Here is a 15,691-nt window from a genome sequence, read left to right as displayed (position 1 = left end):
AAAATAACTTATAAAATAAGATCCATGATGAATTATTTATGTATTTCAAAAAAGTTACGTCTAACAATTTGGTCACTGCAATATATGACTGAAAGTTGGATAGAGAATTGTTAACAAAAATATTAAATATGACTAATTTTATTGTATGTATAGTTGTATACATGTATCAGTGGTGTATCAACAAGTTGGTTAAGTGATGTAAGCTATCGATAGATCTTAAGGTTAAGTATTTGATTTATGTGAACCTTATTGGGAGGGGAAGTCACGCATCCCAAAAGAATTAGTTGCTTACCAAAATGTGAACATATATTATTCATAATACAAAAAAATATAATAATAATATAAAGTTTCGGTAAATCTCACCTAAAATAAAATATCAATAGTTCCATTTCCTGTAGTCATTCACTCATTTAAAGATGAAGATGTGATTACTTATATCAAAAATAGTTATTCATGTAAATTTATATCCGCCCTACTATAAAAAGGTACCCAACACTGAAGACAATAGTCTCGGTGTCAGTACAAATACAACTCTAAACAACATTGTTTTCTGCTCCATTTCTCTTATCAAACTCAACTCACTTCACTTTTTTCTCCTGAACCCAAAGCATCAACTACATATCCATGGATTCTGATTATGGTATTCCCAGAGAACTCTCAGATCTTCAAAAGATTCGATCTTTATACCAGCCAGAACTCCCTCCTTGCCTGCAGGTACTAAAAACGCTGTTTTCTTCTTAGATCTTAAGTTTTTTGAAGTATTTATGGACAAGTAGGATTCTCAAAGATTTGATTTTTTTTATTTGGGTGATGAATTTGCATGAAACTGGGTTGAGCCATTTGATTTTTCATGTGTAGGGAACTACTGTGAGGGTTGAATTTGGTGATGCAACCACAGTTGCTGATTCTGCTGATGCACCTTCAATAAGCAGGTTATTTCCAAACACTTATGGACATCCTTTGGCTCACTTTCTCAGGGCTAATGCTAAAGTCCCTGATGCTCAGATCATCACTGAGCACCCAGCTATTAGGTAAATAAGTTTTCATTATTTTGATTTTGTTATTTATATTACATAGGCATTGTTGTGAATCTGTTTTGGTGCTTTTATGTTCTGAATCTTACAGATTATGTTGTTGTTGGTGCAGGGTGGGAATTGTTTTTAGTGGTAGACAATCTCCTGGAGGACACAATGTTATTTGGGGTCTTTACAATGCCCTCAAAATTCATAACCCTGGCAGTGTTTTACTTGGATTTCTTGGTATTTATAATTTGCATTATGGATCTTCAGTTTTTTTTTAAAAAGTGATTTTGCCAAAAGTGATGTTTTATGAATCTAAAGATTAAAGCTTTTGACAAAACTGAATGTTAGCTTTTGTTGCAGCTTCTCTCTTTTTGTGAAAGCCCAACTAGGCAAGATCAGCAGTGATTCATTTCTAAATAATCACTTTGGTTATTTTAGAAAGGCTTAAACAAACTTCCATTTATTTTCAACTAGTAATATCTTAATTTCATGTTTTAATTATGTTGATATATCCACCTTATTGTTGTATATGTATTTATTTTCATTTTAAAATACATATTTGTTAGACAATTGAGTAACTAGGCCTGCACGCACTTATTTCTTTCTCCAGGTGGCTCCGAAGGACTATTTGCACAGAAAACTCTGGAGATAACTGATGAAATTCTTTCCACATACAAAAATCAAGGTTGGTTGTGGCAACTAACTTGTTATTAGTCGGTTAATTAACTTTTGCAAAATTATTAACTCATTATTACCATACAATGACTGTTCTTTTTTAGGTGGTTATGATTTGCTTGGGCGAACTAAGGATCAGATTAGGACCACAGAACAAGTTAATGCTGCACTTGCTACATGCAATAGTTTGAAACTTGATGGCCTTGTCATCATTGGAGGTATACTTAGTTTTCCTATATCTTCATGCATGGGTTACCTTTACTTCTTCGGAAGAGGTTTCTAAATTTCGATTTACATGATCTTTTAGGGGTGACATCGAACACAGACGCTGCACAGCTTGCTGAAACATTTGCTGTAGCAAAATGTCCCACAAAGGTATATTTACTTCCCATTTTAGATCTTGTCCTTTTTTTCCATATAAAACCAAAATAGGACCTCTGTTTGAAGCTCTATTACTGCTGAGGATTTATCTTTTCATTTTAAATTATTAATTTGGCATAAAATTTATCTTTTGTTTATGTTTTGTTGTTTAATTTGATTGTATGATATCATCAGTAATTTATTGCTCATGGTTGTTGCGATTCTGCAGGTGGTTGGTGTTCCTGTAACTTTGAATGGAGATCTTAAAAACCAGTTTGTGGAAACGAATGTTGGTTTTGATACAATTTGTAAGGTACTTATTTATCCTTTATTTTTGATAATTTTAGTTCAATATTTGCGATAATGGACAGTCTTTTTCGATATGACAAAGCCGTGTGTTAGGATTTTTTTGTGTGCTGTGTTTGATGAAATGATTGCTTATTCTGATTGGATCCTGTTAAAGTGCTCTTCTCTCAACCAAAAGGCAAATTGGAATCATTAGGGCCATGTCAGCTTTCAATATTGTGCTATGTGATAACAATCAATTGAATTAACAATGAAATTTTGCTTTTTTGTTTACTCAGGTGAATTCCCAGCTTATCAGCAATGTCTGCACTGATGCTCTCTCAGCAGAAAAGGTAACGGATCTAATGCATCAATCTATTTTTTCATTAATTTTATTTTAAAGCACCTTCGTGACCGAGTTTTCCTTTCCAGTATTATTATTTCATCCGTCTTATGGGTCGCAAGGCATCACATGTTGCTTTGGAATGCACCCTCCAGTCCCATCCAAACATGGTCAGTATTATTGTCTTGCATCATTTATTTATAACTGAATGTGCTTTAGAACTGTGCCTAACTAACTACTCTTTTATATGCTCTATGCAGGTAATTCTTGGTGAGGAAGTTGCTGCATCAAAGCTTACCATTTTTGACATCACGAAACAAATTTGCGATGCAGTTCAGGCTAGAGCAGAGCAAGGTTTGAATTATCTTAATTGTCTCTTTCCACTTTTTTGATATGTAGTGTCTTATTCTTCTATTTTGCTCAGAAAAATACCATGGGGTAATCCTCCTTCCTGAAGGACTGATAGAGAGCATCCCTGAAGTGTATGCACTCTTAAAGGTACCCCTTTTCTCAAGCCCCACCTGAGCAAGAATCAATTTGAAGCTCGTAAAAAATATTCATATATCTATGTGTGTTTTCAAGCCAGTGTATACTCTTAATGCCACATAAAATTGCAGTTTCTATTTTGTCATTGATGTTACTGTTAACATTTCATATTTTCTTTGCCTCTCATGATAGAGGGTACAACCTTAACTTATTCTTTTCAATTGTTTGTTGTACCTCAGGAAATTCATAGTTTACTCAGACAAGGTGTCGCTGTTGACAACATATCTTCTCAGCTTTCACCATGGGCATCTGCTTTATTTGAATTTCTGCCACCCTTTATTAGGAAACAGGTTAACTCAAAATTTCTCAAGTCATTTCAGTTTTCGACTTCGAGACTACTGACAATGAAAATCTAACTATACATGATCTTCAATGCTGCAGCTGCTCCTTTACCCTGAGTCCGATGATTCAGCACAGTTGTCCCAGGTAAGAATCATCTGATGCTTTGCTCTTCATATGAATTGCTAGATTCTCAGTTCCTTCATGCCTTTGTTCTCCCCTCTTTGTAATGACTGCAGATCGAGACTGAGAAACTACTAGCATACCTTGTCGAGGTCGAGATAAACAAGCGCGTGGTATGGTCACTAGATATCTGTTCCATTCTGTCTCCGAAATTTATTTTACTAGCTATGACATGACTAGATTCTCCACCTTTTTCTTTGCACTTTTGTAGATTGTTATGCATGATTTTATTTTGTATTTATGAATTTTTCCTTCCTTTGCAATGAAGAGTGTTATTGAGTAAGCCGATCTTACTGTTTTTGGGTTATTCTCGTACTTTTTCACAAACTACCACTAACTTTGTCATTCATTTTCTGGTCCTCATGACTTGCGAAAATTTGCACTGGTATAACCGTGAATTACCTTTCTTACATGATTATAGTCTGGTCTGATTCTAGTTTGATGCTTGATAATTTAAAATGTGCAAATATAATTAATTGCCTTTTGTGACTTGAAGGGCAAATTATCGAATTCTATCAAGATGTTTAATATTACTTTATTACTTTGACAGAAAGAAGGGAAATACAAGGGAAAGAAGTTCAATGCCATTTGCCATTTCTTTGGTTATCAAGCTCGTGGATCTCTACCTTCAAAATTTGACTGTGACTATGCATATGTATGTTCATTCGATTGCATTTGATTCGCCTTTATAAGTAGCATGGTCTGCAATCATTTCCCTCTATTGTTAGTAACCAAGTAATATTATCGCAGGTTCTTGGACACATCTGCTACCATATACTGGCCGCTGGTTTAAATGGATACATGGCAACAGTAACTAACCTGAAGAATCCTGTAAACAAGTGGCGATGTGGTGCTGCTCCAATTTCAGTATGTCTTTGCTTTTTTCGTACTCTTGCTTGTATGCCCGATTTAACAGTTATTCATGCTGGTTTTGGATTATATGTCAATGCTTTCTGTGATAAGAAGGTTTACATGTCTGCTTTCAATGAACTTTAGGCTATGATGACAGTGAAGCGTTGGTCTCCAAATCCTGGCGCTATATCAATCGGAAAACCTGCTATTCATCCAGCTCCTGTGGATTTAAGAGGCAAAACATACGAGTAAGATAATTTTTCACATGCGCGCATGGTTTTTTACCTCAGCTTATTTGTTCTTACTTATTGGTAGTTGCCTTCTCTGATGCATCATTTCCTTTCAGGTTGTTAAGACAAAATGCAGCGAGCTTTCTTTTGGACGATATTTATAGAAATCCGGGTCCACTTCAGTTTGAAGGTCCGGGTGCAGATGCCAAGGCCTTTACACTTTCTGTTGAAGACCAAGATTACATGGGTCGCATTAAGAAACTTCAAGAGTACCTTGAACAGGTATTCACAATTAATCCTTCCATATTTTAACAGTACAAGAGCCTTTGAGATATAATTTTCTTATTTAATGTTTCACTGTCAATTTTAATTTCATGATATACCAAAATTTTCTAAATAGGAACCTGTTTAGACTGAACCAACTAGATAAAAGATTTGATTTAATGCACCGTCTGTGTGAGTTTTTACGATCATTCAAATCATGCATCGTCATATTAAAATATTTAACTCATAGTAACTACCCCAAGCAACAAAGTAAAATATGATTGAGTGATGGTTTAATTTTTTGCACCAATAGTACATCGAAATTAAACTCCTGAATAAATTCATTCAATAATATGGTAAATATGTTTGATCACTTTCTGATTTTATTCTCTAGTGTCTCTTGAACAAAACCTAAAAACTGCTTGGCCTCGATATCTAAAAACAGAAATCGTGATTCTCATCGAATTTCTCCTTGTTGCTTCAGGTTCGAACCATTGTAAAGCCAGGGTGCCCTCAAGAGGTTTTGAAAGCTGCTCTTAGCATCATGGCATCGGTTACCGAAGTTCTAACCTCAATGACTACATCTTCAACCAACCTCTTATCCCTTTAAGAGTAATGTTGGACATCGTATTCTTTTTCTTAAATCTTCTTGTGCCGCGATTCTCCTTACGTGGTTTATTTTAGTCACTGAAGTAGTTGATGTTTTGAAATAAAAGTTTGGTACATGATGCATCTCATTGTGAGATTACAATATTCAAACTTTTTTTGGCTCTACCAGTTACTCTAATTGAGTGATTTTGAGACTTAAAGAGTTCCATGTGGCATTGTTTTGAGATAAAAGACTTGGTGCTTGAGGTTATCTCTGTTCTTATGAAGCTAGCTATTTTTCCATACTCAATTTTTTATGTTACTTGTTAAGAGTTGCAACTTCAGATTTGGTGCATGACCCATTCTATTCTTAAGAGGCTAGGCTATTTTTTCGTACTCAAATTTTGAGATAAAAGGGCATGGCACTGTAGGTGTAAAATGTACTAAAACATTCTTTAATATTGCTGTGGTTTTTATTTTGATAACGGAGAACAACAATTAAGCTTTAATCCCAATTGGTGAGGCTGAGTATATGAATCAAAAAATGTCATAATAATCTATTATAAATTATGTTATTTGAATAACTTACAAAAATAGTATAAAAAACTCATTGGTCAAAATATCAGTCGCTGTTGACCTAAACCCTAAAAAACTCATTGCTCGAAATATAAGTGGATTGATGTAGAACTGAAAATACTCATTGGTCGAAATATCAGTGCATGTTGATGAAAAACTGAAAATATATACCAATTAAACAGTTCATATCATTAACTATACCATACATTATTTGGCAATTTGGCATTATAATTGGGTAGGAATTTCCAGATAGTGGAATACTAGAAAAGCCCTGAATAGTACACATTGAACATTGTTTTTTAGGTACTATCAACCGTATTTTCTTATATTTTGGATAATGAACTAATTTCTTTTGAGTGTATGACTGCCCTTCCCAACAAGTTGTTGGATCCCACAGGGATCTGTATCTCACCTAGAGAGGGATGAATAGGTGATACGATACACAATTACCGTTGTTCGATTAACAAAAAAGATTTTACAAATTTCCTTAATGTTTAATCGATTAACTACTTCTACATATAATCGATTATCTGAATAACCTAATCGATTATTCAGTTCTTGTTCTTTGAAAAACAATTTTCTTTTATCTCCAAGATCACCAAGATTAAACTAAACTTATATGCACTCTTACAGATGATTAAGCACGATAAATGCACAGAACAGAATATGCAAATAATTCATAATAACATGCATGTCAAGTTAAGTAAATCAAGTAATATGGAAATGTAAGGAAACAAGGGTTAAGAAGAATGAGACACAACTTTTATTTTGGTTCATTTGTTTATCCACGTGCAAACTACATTTAGGCTTCCCCTTCTGATCTTGGGAGATTTTTCTTCACTATGAAATTGAAACCAATGTATATACAAACACACTTTTCAATTTGACATTTCTACAAGCACTCCTTTTTTGAACTCGAAGCCAAGCAATGCGACTTAACCTTCTCTTGCCTCTTGCGGATACCTCACCTATTTGTGATTTGTCAAAGCCCATTCTTGCTTCTCTTCAAGACCCTTGTATAAGCGGTGAAGATAACTACCTAACCACAACTAGGATTTTCCGAAACCAATTCTCTATAAATGGTGATACTAAACACACCAAGAGAATATGTTTATGTCAATGTCTAAACTTAACAAGTTGTTGCACCTACGTGTGCTGAATATACACTCTTGTAAAATCTAAGAACCCTTCTACAAGTCTCAAAAACTCAGAATATAGAAATGTGAGATGCAAGGTTTTTTTTGCATGATTTGACAATATGCTTCTTCGAAAATCTTTCTAAAGATTCACAAAGATTCTCTCTTTTTCAAAAACAATTTAAAAACCTCTCTTTTGATATGAAAGTGTATGAACAATGTGATTTTCAGAAATATGTGTAATCAATGTGTTGTTGTTCATTATTAGCAAATTGGAAAACTTGGGTTAATATACAATTCTGTTTTTTGGTGCAGGTAATTGATTATCACTTAATTTAATTTATTATCGATTCTTTAAAATTCAAGAAACCAGAAAATGTAACTAACATTAATCGATTAACGGGTTCCCAATTTTTCATTGCTTAATCAATTAAAATAACTGTTAATTGATTAACGAGTTTTTGAAAAAGATATTTCAATGTGATATGAACCTCCTACATGATTTTTAAAAGTATGATGCATGACTTTGGATGATGTATGATTTAAAACTCTTTTAAATGCATCAAAATCATATGATCGCGTATTTATGCATGTGCATGTAAATTATGTATGTATGCATGTAAGTCTTATTTTAGTTATCATCGATTTTATGTTGTGAGACTTCCATTAAGGTTCATCCTACCCTATACTCTTTCTAAGCAAACATCTTAAGACCTAATAAAGATAAAAACACTTAGCCTCTAGATCTTCTTGAATGCTTTAGCTTGTGTAAACTTGAGTCTTGACTTTTGACTTTGTTGTTTATTGATTTATTCATGCCTTCAAGCTTGTCCTTGATATAAAATATTTGTCTTTGACTTTGTTGTTACTCTTTTGTCTTCATCAATCTTTGTTGTCAATCTTTGTCGGTTTACCAAACTTTGTCTTCAATCTTTATATTCATTAACCTTTGTATTCATCAAAATTTATGTGATGCATGCTTGCATATACAATATGTTCATTGATGCATGCTTGTATTTATAATCTTCCCCCTTTTGATGATGACAAACAATTGTTGGATCTTCTTGATGATAATCCACTATGTTTTAAAATTTGCCTTGTTGTAAGTTGATGCACATTTCTCCCACTTGTTCCCTCTCAATTTTAACATAGGGTGATATATCATTTGCTTGCGGAAGCCTCAACTTTTCTCCTCCTTCAAAACATAACAACAAATTTTCTCTCCCTTTTGGCATGATCAAAAAGCAATAATATATATGAAAGCTTATTGCCAAAAGAAAGGATTGGAGATCAACAATATGGATATGAGAGAATTAAAATTATGTGTAGAAGGGTAACATATTGATATATTAAAAACAAATTTGTCGGTTTGAGTTTAGAAATTTAAAAACAAAATTCATTTTGTATTTAGTTTTCAACATTTGTCAAATTTATAATTTCTTAATATTGTCATTTGATGGGTAGTTGGTGGTAGCAGTGATGATTAAGTTGGTCATTGTCGTGTTAGTGGTCATTTGAGATGTGGTAGTGATGGAGGTAATGGTGATCGAGGTGATAGTAGTACTACCTATGAAGATGGTGCTAGTGGTCGTAATGATAGTGATGGTGATGGTAATCAGGTTTGTGGAAATGGATGATTGTACCAACAATGGAGTAATATATGAAGGGTGTTGCATTTTTTCTAAATATTGTGAACTTATGGTAATAGTTAAGGAATAAAAAGGAAAAATTTAAGTTTGGAAAGAAATATTTAGTAGTAATGTTTAGCAAGCAAATGTAATACGAAAAACAAATGTGATTTAGTGGAAAAATACTTTAAGAAGTATACAATTTTGAACTAATTTAAAAAATGTTGAATTTTTTTTAAATGAGTTATATTTTTAGCTTTTCAACTCCTAATAAAATCTCAAACAAATGTAGTATCTTGTGCAATGCACTAGATCTTTCTGGTATATAAAAACATAAAAAAATTCAGATTAAGTAATATTTTGAAAGGAAAAATCCCTACTCAAGTTCCTTAAATTGTTTTGTGGTTAGTATCTAGTTCCATAAATTTTTTTGTTTAAAATAGGTCCTTTAATTTCTAAACGTCCAACAATTAAATCTTTTCCACCAACCAAGCTGACATGGCATAGAGAAAACAATGTTTACCATATTCTTCCTCTCACTCTTTCTTCTTCTCCAACAGTGCACACACAAAAGTGGCAAATGAAGCATAGAAGTTACAAATGAAACTTGTTGCTTCATTTTCGACCAAAACCTATAAGTATGGCTCCATATGAAGATAGACTCGCCATCATGGGCTACTGATGTGAATAAATTGGGTGAGTTAGTTAGTAAAGTTTGTAATTAGGTTGGTAGTTAGAATTGGCGAGAAAGTTGTAATTTGGTTGATAGTTAGAATTGGCGGGAAAGTTAGTTAATGTTAATTGTAATGGGATTAGCGGTTATAAGGCATAAATAATGATTGTAACAAGTATTTTTTTGATGAATATACATTTTTCCAATAGCTTAATCACCTCCTTCTTCCCCTTTCTATCTTAACTTCTCTCTTCTACCTCTCTTTTCTTATCATTGGTATCTAGAGCTTTCTAATCCTATCCATGGTGGAAGCAACACGACTTCAATGTGCAGTGTGAGAAGCAGAAGAAAGGATCATGGCATCAATTGATCCTTGTGTGGCTAGGCAATTGCATGAAATGGAGCTTCAATTCGTGGGGTTTCATAAAGCAATGCATGGTTTAGGATTACAAATCACAGATTTGGGGGTTAATCGAAGAACCTGAGGTATGAATGAAGGTGAACATCATGCCCCTACTTGTCTTACACGATTAGATTTTCCAAGGTTTAGCAAAGATGATATTGGCTCATGGATAGCCAAATGTGCGTGATTTTTCACTCTTGATAGAACTCCAAAAGGTGAAAAAGTGTTGACAGCTAGTATAACACTGCATGAAGGGTCATTTCGATGGCTCTAGAATTGGGAACAAGGAAATGTGGGTCAACCTTCATGGCTGAAATTTGTAGAAGCTTTGAAAGTATGATTTGTACTGGATTTGACTCACCTCTAGAAGAACTTAAACGATTGACTCAAGAAGGAAGTTTGGAGGAGTATCAAGAGGCATTTGACAAGTTGGCTTGCCGTACAGAGCTGATAGAACCTCAGAAATTACAATGCTATCTTGGGGGTTTGAATCCAGAGCTTAATAATGGTGTTAAGTTGTTTTCTCCAAGGAATTTGTTGGAGGATACTCGAATTTCAAGATTGCAAGAAAGATGCATTATGTTACTACATAAACAAGTACAAGAAGGATGAAAATTGGGAAAATAAAGTTGCACCAGAAGGGTGCAAAAGGATATTCTGGGCAAGCCCAGCTACACCTTCAAAAGGAAGTTAACCACTAAGGAGATGGATGAACATATGGCCACGAATCTGTGCTTCTTCTGTCATGAGAAGTATTCACCCAATCATGACTGTACTCAAAGAAATAAATTGCAAGTTTTCTTAATGGAAGTGGAGGGGGAGGATAATTCAAGGTTATTGATGGAGTGGAGGACTTGCCAATTCTTGAAATTGCAGAAGATGCTCATAAGGTATCCCTAAATGCCATCCAAGGGTGTTCCTTATATCCCATGATGAGGATTACAGGTTGGGTTGGCAAGAAGAAGATTCATGTCCTAATAGAGAGGGCCTTGGTCGAGAGGGCCTTGGTCAATTACAAAGGTTGTGTCGAGAGGGCCTTGGTCAATTACAAAATCTTCAAGCTGTGCAGAAAACTGTAGTTGATGGTGGAGTTATTCAAGGCCAAGGTACATATGATGGTATCAACTGGAAGATGCAAGGGTATGAATTTCAAACTTATACTATTGTTATTCCTTTAGATAGTTGTGATATGATATTGGGGATGCAATGGTTGAGGTAGTGGGGAATTATTTCATGAGATTTTAAAAACTTGATAATGGAATTCTTTGTTGGCAAGACTAAAGTTCACATGGTTGTTGATAAGGTGAAAGATAGTAAGGTAATGTCTGCTGCAAGATTGAATAAACTCCTTGTTGAAGAAAAGTATTGTTTTATGTTGCAATTGTTACCATGTTTTAATAGTGTGGTTTGTTGCTCTGTATTAACTGGAATGGATGGGAACTCTCAGTATGAGGAGGTTAAGGAAGGCTTCATGGCAGAGTAGTTAGATGTGTTTGAAGAACCAAAGCGACTACCACCTTTCAGGGACTTGCATGACCATCATATTGTCTTGAAGGAGGGGTCCAATCCTACAAGCTTGAGGCCTTATAGATACCCTCCAGTCTAGAAAGATATTATAGACAAGATGGTGAAGGAATTGTTGGATTCAGGTGTGATAAACCTAGTTCTTCACCCTCTGCCTCTCTAGTGGTCCTAGTTAAAAAGAAGGGTGGAAGTTAGAGAATGTGTGTGGATTATAGGAGACTTAATGATATAAAAAACAAGGCTAAGTTCTATATTCCTTTAGTGGAGGATCTACTGGATGAACTTCGTAAGGCTAAGGTGTTCTCTAAACTAGACCTAAGATCTGGGTACCACCAGATTAGGATGAGACTTGAGGATGTGAAGAAGACTGCATTCCAAACTCATTCAGGGCAATATGAATAAGTAGTGATGGCCTTTGGATTGTCTAATGCTCCAGCTACTTTTCTGAGTACTGTGAATGTTATATTTGCTAAACTGTTGAGGAAATGTATTTTAATATTTTATGATGACATCCTTGTCTATAGCCCTTCTCATAAAGAGCACTTGGTACATTTGTGACAAGGTCTTTCTATTTTGAGAAGCCATCACTTTTTTTGCTAAGAAAAGCAAGTGTGCTTTCTTCTCCCCGAGGATTGAGTATCTTGGGCATTTTATCACAGCAGAAGGGGTCTCTACTGATCCAACAAAAATAAGGGTTGTTCAAGAGTGGCCTTCCCCCAATAATATTAAGCAATTGAGGGGATTCTTGGGATTAACATGATACTATAGAAGGTTTATAAAAAAATTATTGCATATTGGCATCCCCCTTAACAGATTTTCTTAGGAAAGATGCATTCTCATGGTCTGAAGGGGTTGACCTTGCTTTTTGTCAACTCAAGGCTGCTTTGGTTAATGCACTTGTGTTGGCTATTCCGGATATGAGCCAACCTTTTGTTATTGAAACTGATGCCTCAAACACTAGGATATGAGTTGTACTTATGCAACATAAGCATCTTGTTGCATTCATTAGCAAGGTATTGTCCCCCAAAATAGGTTGTTATCTATTTATGATAAGGAATTGCTTTCTCTAGTTCATGTAGTGTCTAAATGGCACCAATATCTTTCAGCTTTGCCTTTCACTATCTTAACTGATCAGCAAAGTTTAAAGTACCTTCTGGAGCAGAGGCTTTCAACCCCAGCTCAATACAGGTGGGTTACTAAGTTGATAAGTTTGTCCTATACCATTCAATACAAGAGGGGCCAGGAAAACATTATTGCAGGTGCACTATCTTGAGCCTCTTATGGAGAATTATTGCAGTTGACTATTGCAGGCATTTCTTTAGAACTATGGGACCAATTTTTTGCAGGCTACAAGGGCTGATGAGGCTTGAAAAAGCATAAAGACTGATCATCCTCATACTACGACTCTACAACCTAAGTTCAGGTTGGTGGATGGCCTAATATTCATAGGACATAAGCTATTAGTTCCTCAGGATTGAAGGTTCAGGGATGTAATCTTACATTGGTTACACACATCTCGTCAAGGAGGGCATTCATGAATTCGTGCTTCTGTGCATAGAGTGAAATCTATGTTCTATTGGAAGGGTTTAAGTAAGGATGTAGCTTCCTTTATTTAGAAGTATGAGACTTGTTTGAGATGCTAATATGACATTGTAGCCAGCCCTGGTTTACTTCAACCCCATCCTATTCCAAAGCGTGTATGGGTTAGCATTTCATTGGATTTTATGGAATGCTTACCCAAGTCCAGTGGGATCTTTCATCTTCCAAGAGAGCAACCAATATACTTTAATGATCACGAGGACATTGACAATGTTCTTTCAAGACCAATAGTATCAGAATCAATGTTTACATCCTGGACGAAGCTAATAAACAATATCTAGAAGGTAGAACTCTGGATATGCTCAATATGTCTCAAAATTTTGTTTATGTTAAGAAAACAAGGTGTTGGAAACCAAGAAAATCAAGTTATACAATTGGTAGACTAATTTGGGTTTCTCCATACACTGATGAACTATATTATCTTAGAATGATGTTGACAATGGTTAAAGGACCAACATGTTATGAAGACATTAGAACTGTTTCAAATGTTCAATATCCAACATTCAAATATGCATGTTTTGCTATGGGTTTACTTTAAGATGACAAAGAATATATTGAAGCTTTAAGAGAAACAAATGACCAAGGTTCTGGATACTACTTGAAAAAATTATTTGTCACAATGCTCTTATCAACATCCATGAATAGACCAAAGCATGTTTGGGATGAAACATGACAATGGTTATCTGATAGAACTCTTTACAACCAAAGAAATATCTCCAATAATCAAGGAATAGAATAATCACATTACGATTTATTATTAAAATTCCACCATAATGTAAATATTTTATATCATAAAAGAGTTTCTTTTACATTTTTTAGGGTTGGTGCTTACCGATGAACAACTACAAAATCTAACTTCATTAGAGATTGAAAAACTACTTGAAGTAAATCAAAGAAGTTTGAAAGACTATCCTTCAATGTTATACTCAAATGGGTTCATAACAAGTCAATTAAGCAACAGACTAATATATGAAGAACTTAACCATGATACATATGAATTAAAGAAAATTTTCAATATTCTTTTCAAATCTCTCACAGGTAATTCTATTTTCTTAGCTATATGTCTTATTTTTAATTAACATATGTCCACTAATAAAATGAATGTTTATATATTCATTTCATATTATGCAGAAGAACAATGCAAGATATTCCACACTGTGGCAAGCTGTTAACCATCAACAAGGTCGCATGTCTTTCTTATATGGTTATGGAGGAACTAGAAAAATGTATATGTGGCAAACTCTAAATTTTACATTAAGATCTCAAAAGTGTATTGTATTAATTGTAGATTAAAGTGGTATAACTTCTCTCTTATTACCTACATGTAGGACAACTCACTCTAAATTTAAAATATATGTACCAACTTTTGACAACTATCTTTTCATTTGAACTTGCCAACTTATTGAAACAAACAAAGTTAATTATATGGGATGAAGCTCTAATGACACATAAGTTTTTCTTTGAGGCACTTTATAAAAGTGTTGGAGACATAATGGTTACAACAACAAATGACTCAATTTTGTTTGGGGACAGGTTGTAGTATTTGGAGGTGATTTCAGACAAATTTTACTAGTGGTTTCAAGAGGGTGTCGTTCATATATTGTACATGCACTAATTAAGGCATCTTGTCTTTTACATTAATGTACAGTTCTAACTCTTACAAAGAACATGCGTCTACAAAATCATGACAATGCAACAGTTATCAGACAATTCTCTGAATGGATACTAAAGATGGGAGATGAAAAATTATCTGAGCTAATGATGGTTGTGCTAAAGTTGATATCCCAGAAGAACTTATAATTCTACATTATGATAACCCAATTGATGCTATAGCATCTAGAACCTACCAAAACTTACAAGATCATTACAAGGATGAATAATTTCTTCAATGTAGAGCAATACTTGCATCAACAATTGAGATTGTTGATAAAATCAATGACTATGTTCTAAACATTGTTCCAGGTAAATTTTATTTATTTCTCTTTAAACAATCATTATCTTAAACATAATAGATTTATTATATTTATATTAATAAATATTCTATTATATATTTATAGGTAACAAAAAGGAATACTTGAGTTCATATTCAGTGGATATGCCTGATGCTAATAAAAGTAAAGCATTCAACATATTAACTCCTGAATTTCTAAATTCACTTGCAATATCTAGACTTCCAAATCATATGATTAAGTTGAAAGTCAGAACTCCGATAATGGTTTTAAGGAATTTAGACCAGTCTGAAGGATTATGTAATGGTCCATGGTTGGTAGTTACCGAGACGGAAAATCATGTCTGGACAAAACATTGAAAATATCATATATATTCCTCGATTGTCAATGTCTCCATCACATTCTCCATGTTCTTTCACGCTTATCATATTACAATTCCCTATAATTGTTTATATGCAGTGACAATCAATAAATCTCAATGTTAGTCATTAGAAAGTGTGGGATTGTATTTCCAAGACCAGTATTCAATCATGATCAGTTGTGTGTAGCTATTTCAAGAGTTCAAACAAAAAATGG

General features: G+C 34.1%; 1 protein-coding gene across 1 annotated transcript; it reads left to right on the top strand.

Annotated features, from left to right (window-relative positions):
• The first annotated feature begins 501 nt into the window (after nt 1-501).
• On the top strand, nt 502-5,932 carry LOC109339403 (pyrophosphate--fructose 6-phosphate 1-phosphotransferase subunit alpha). Its single transcript, XM_019576834.1, has 19 exons — nt 502-714; nt 859-1,031; nt 1,147-1,259; nt 1,633-1,707; nt 1,802-1,915; nt 2,005-2,072; nt 2,287-2,370; nt 2,642-2,695; nt 2,775-2,855; nt 2,946-3,039; nt 3,110-3,183; nt 3,411-3,521; nt 3,613-3,657; nt 3,750-3,806; nt 4,244-4,348; nt 4,444-4,560; nt 4,690-4,793; nt 4,892-5,057; nt 5,524-5,932. The coding sequence occupies exons 1-19, from the start codon at nt 625-627 to the stop codon at nt 5,647-5,649; spliced, it is 1,851 nt and encodes a 616-aa protein (XP_019432379.1). The 5' UTR covers nt 502-624; the 3' UTR covers nt 5,650-5,932.
• Nucleotides 5,933-15,691: the final 9,759 nt, after the last annotated feature.

The sequence above is a fragment of the Lupinus angustifolius genome, unplaced genomic scaffold (genome assembly GCF_001865875.1).
Source record: "Lupinus angustifolius cultivar Tanjil unplaced genomic scaffold, LupAngTanjil_v1.0 Scaffold_75_2, whole genome shotgun sequence".
NCBI lineage: Eukaryota > Viridiplantae > Streptophyta > Magnoliopsida > Fabales > Fabaceae > Lupinus > Lupinus angustifolius.
Note: the sequence above shows the minus strand (reverse complement) of the source record. Positions and strands in the feature narration are given on the sequence as shown.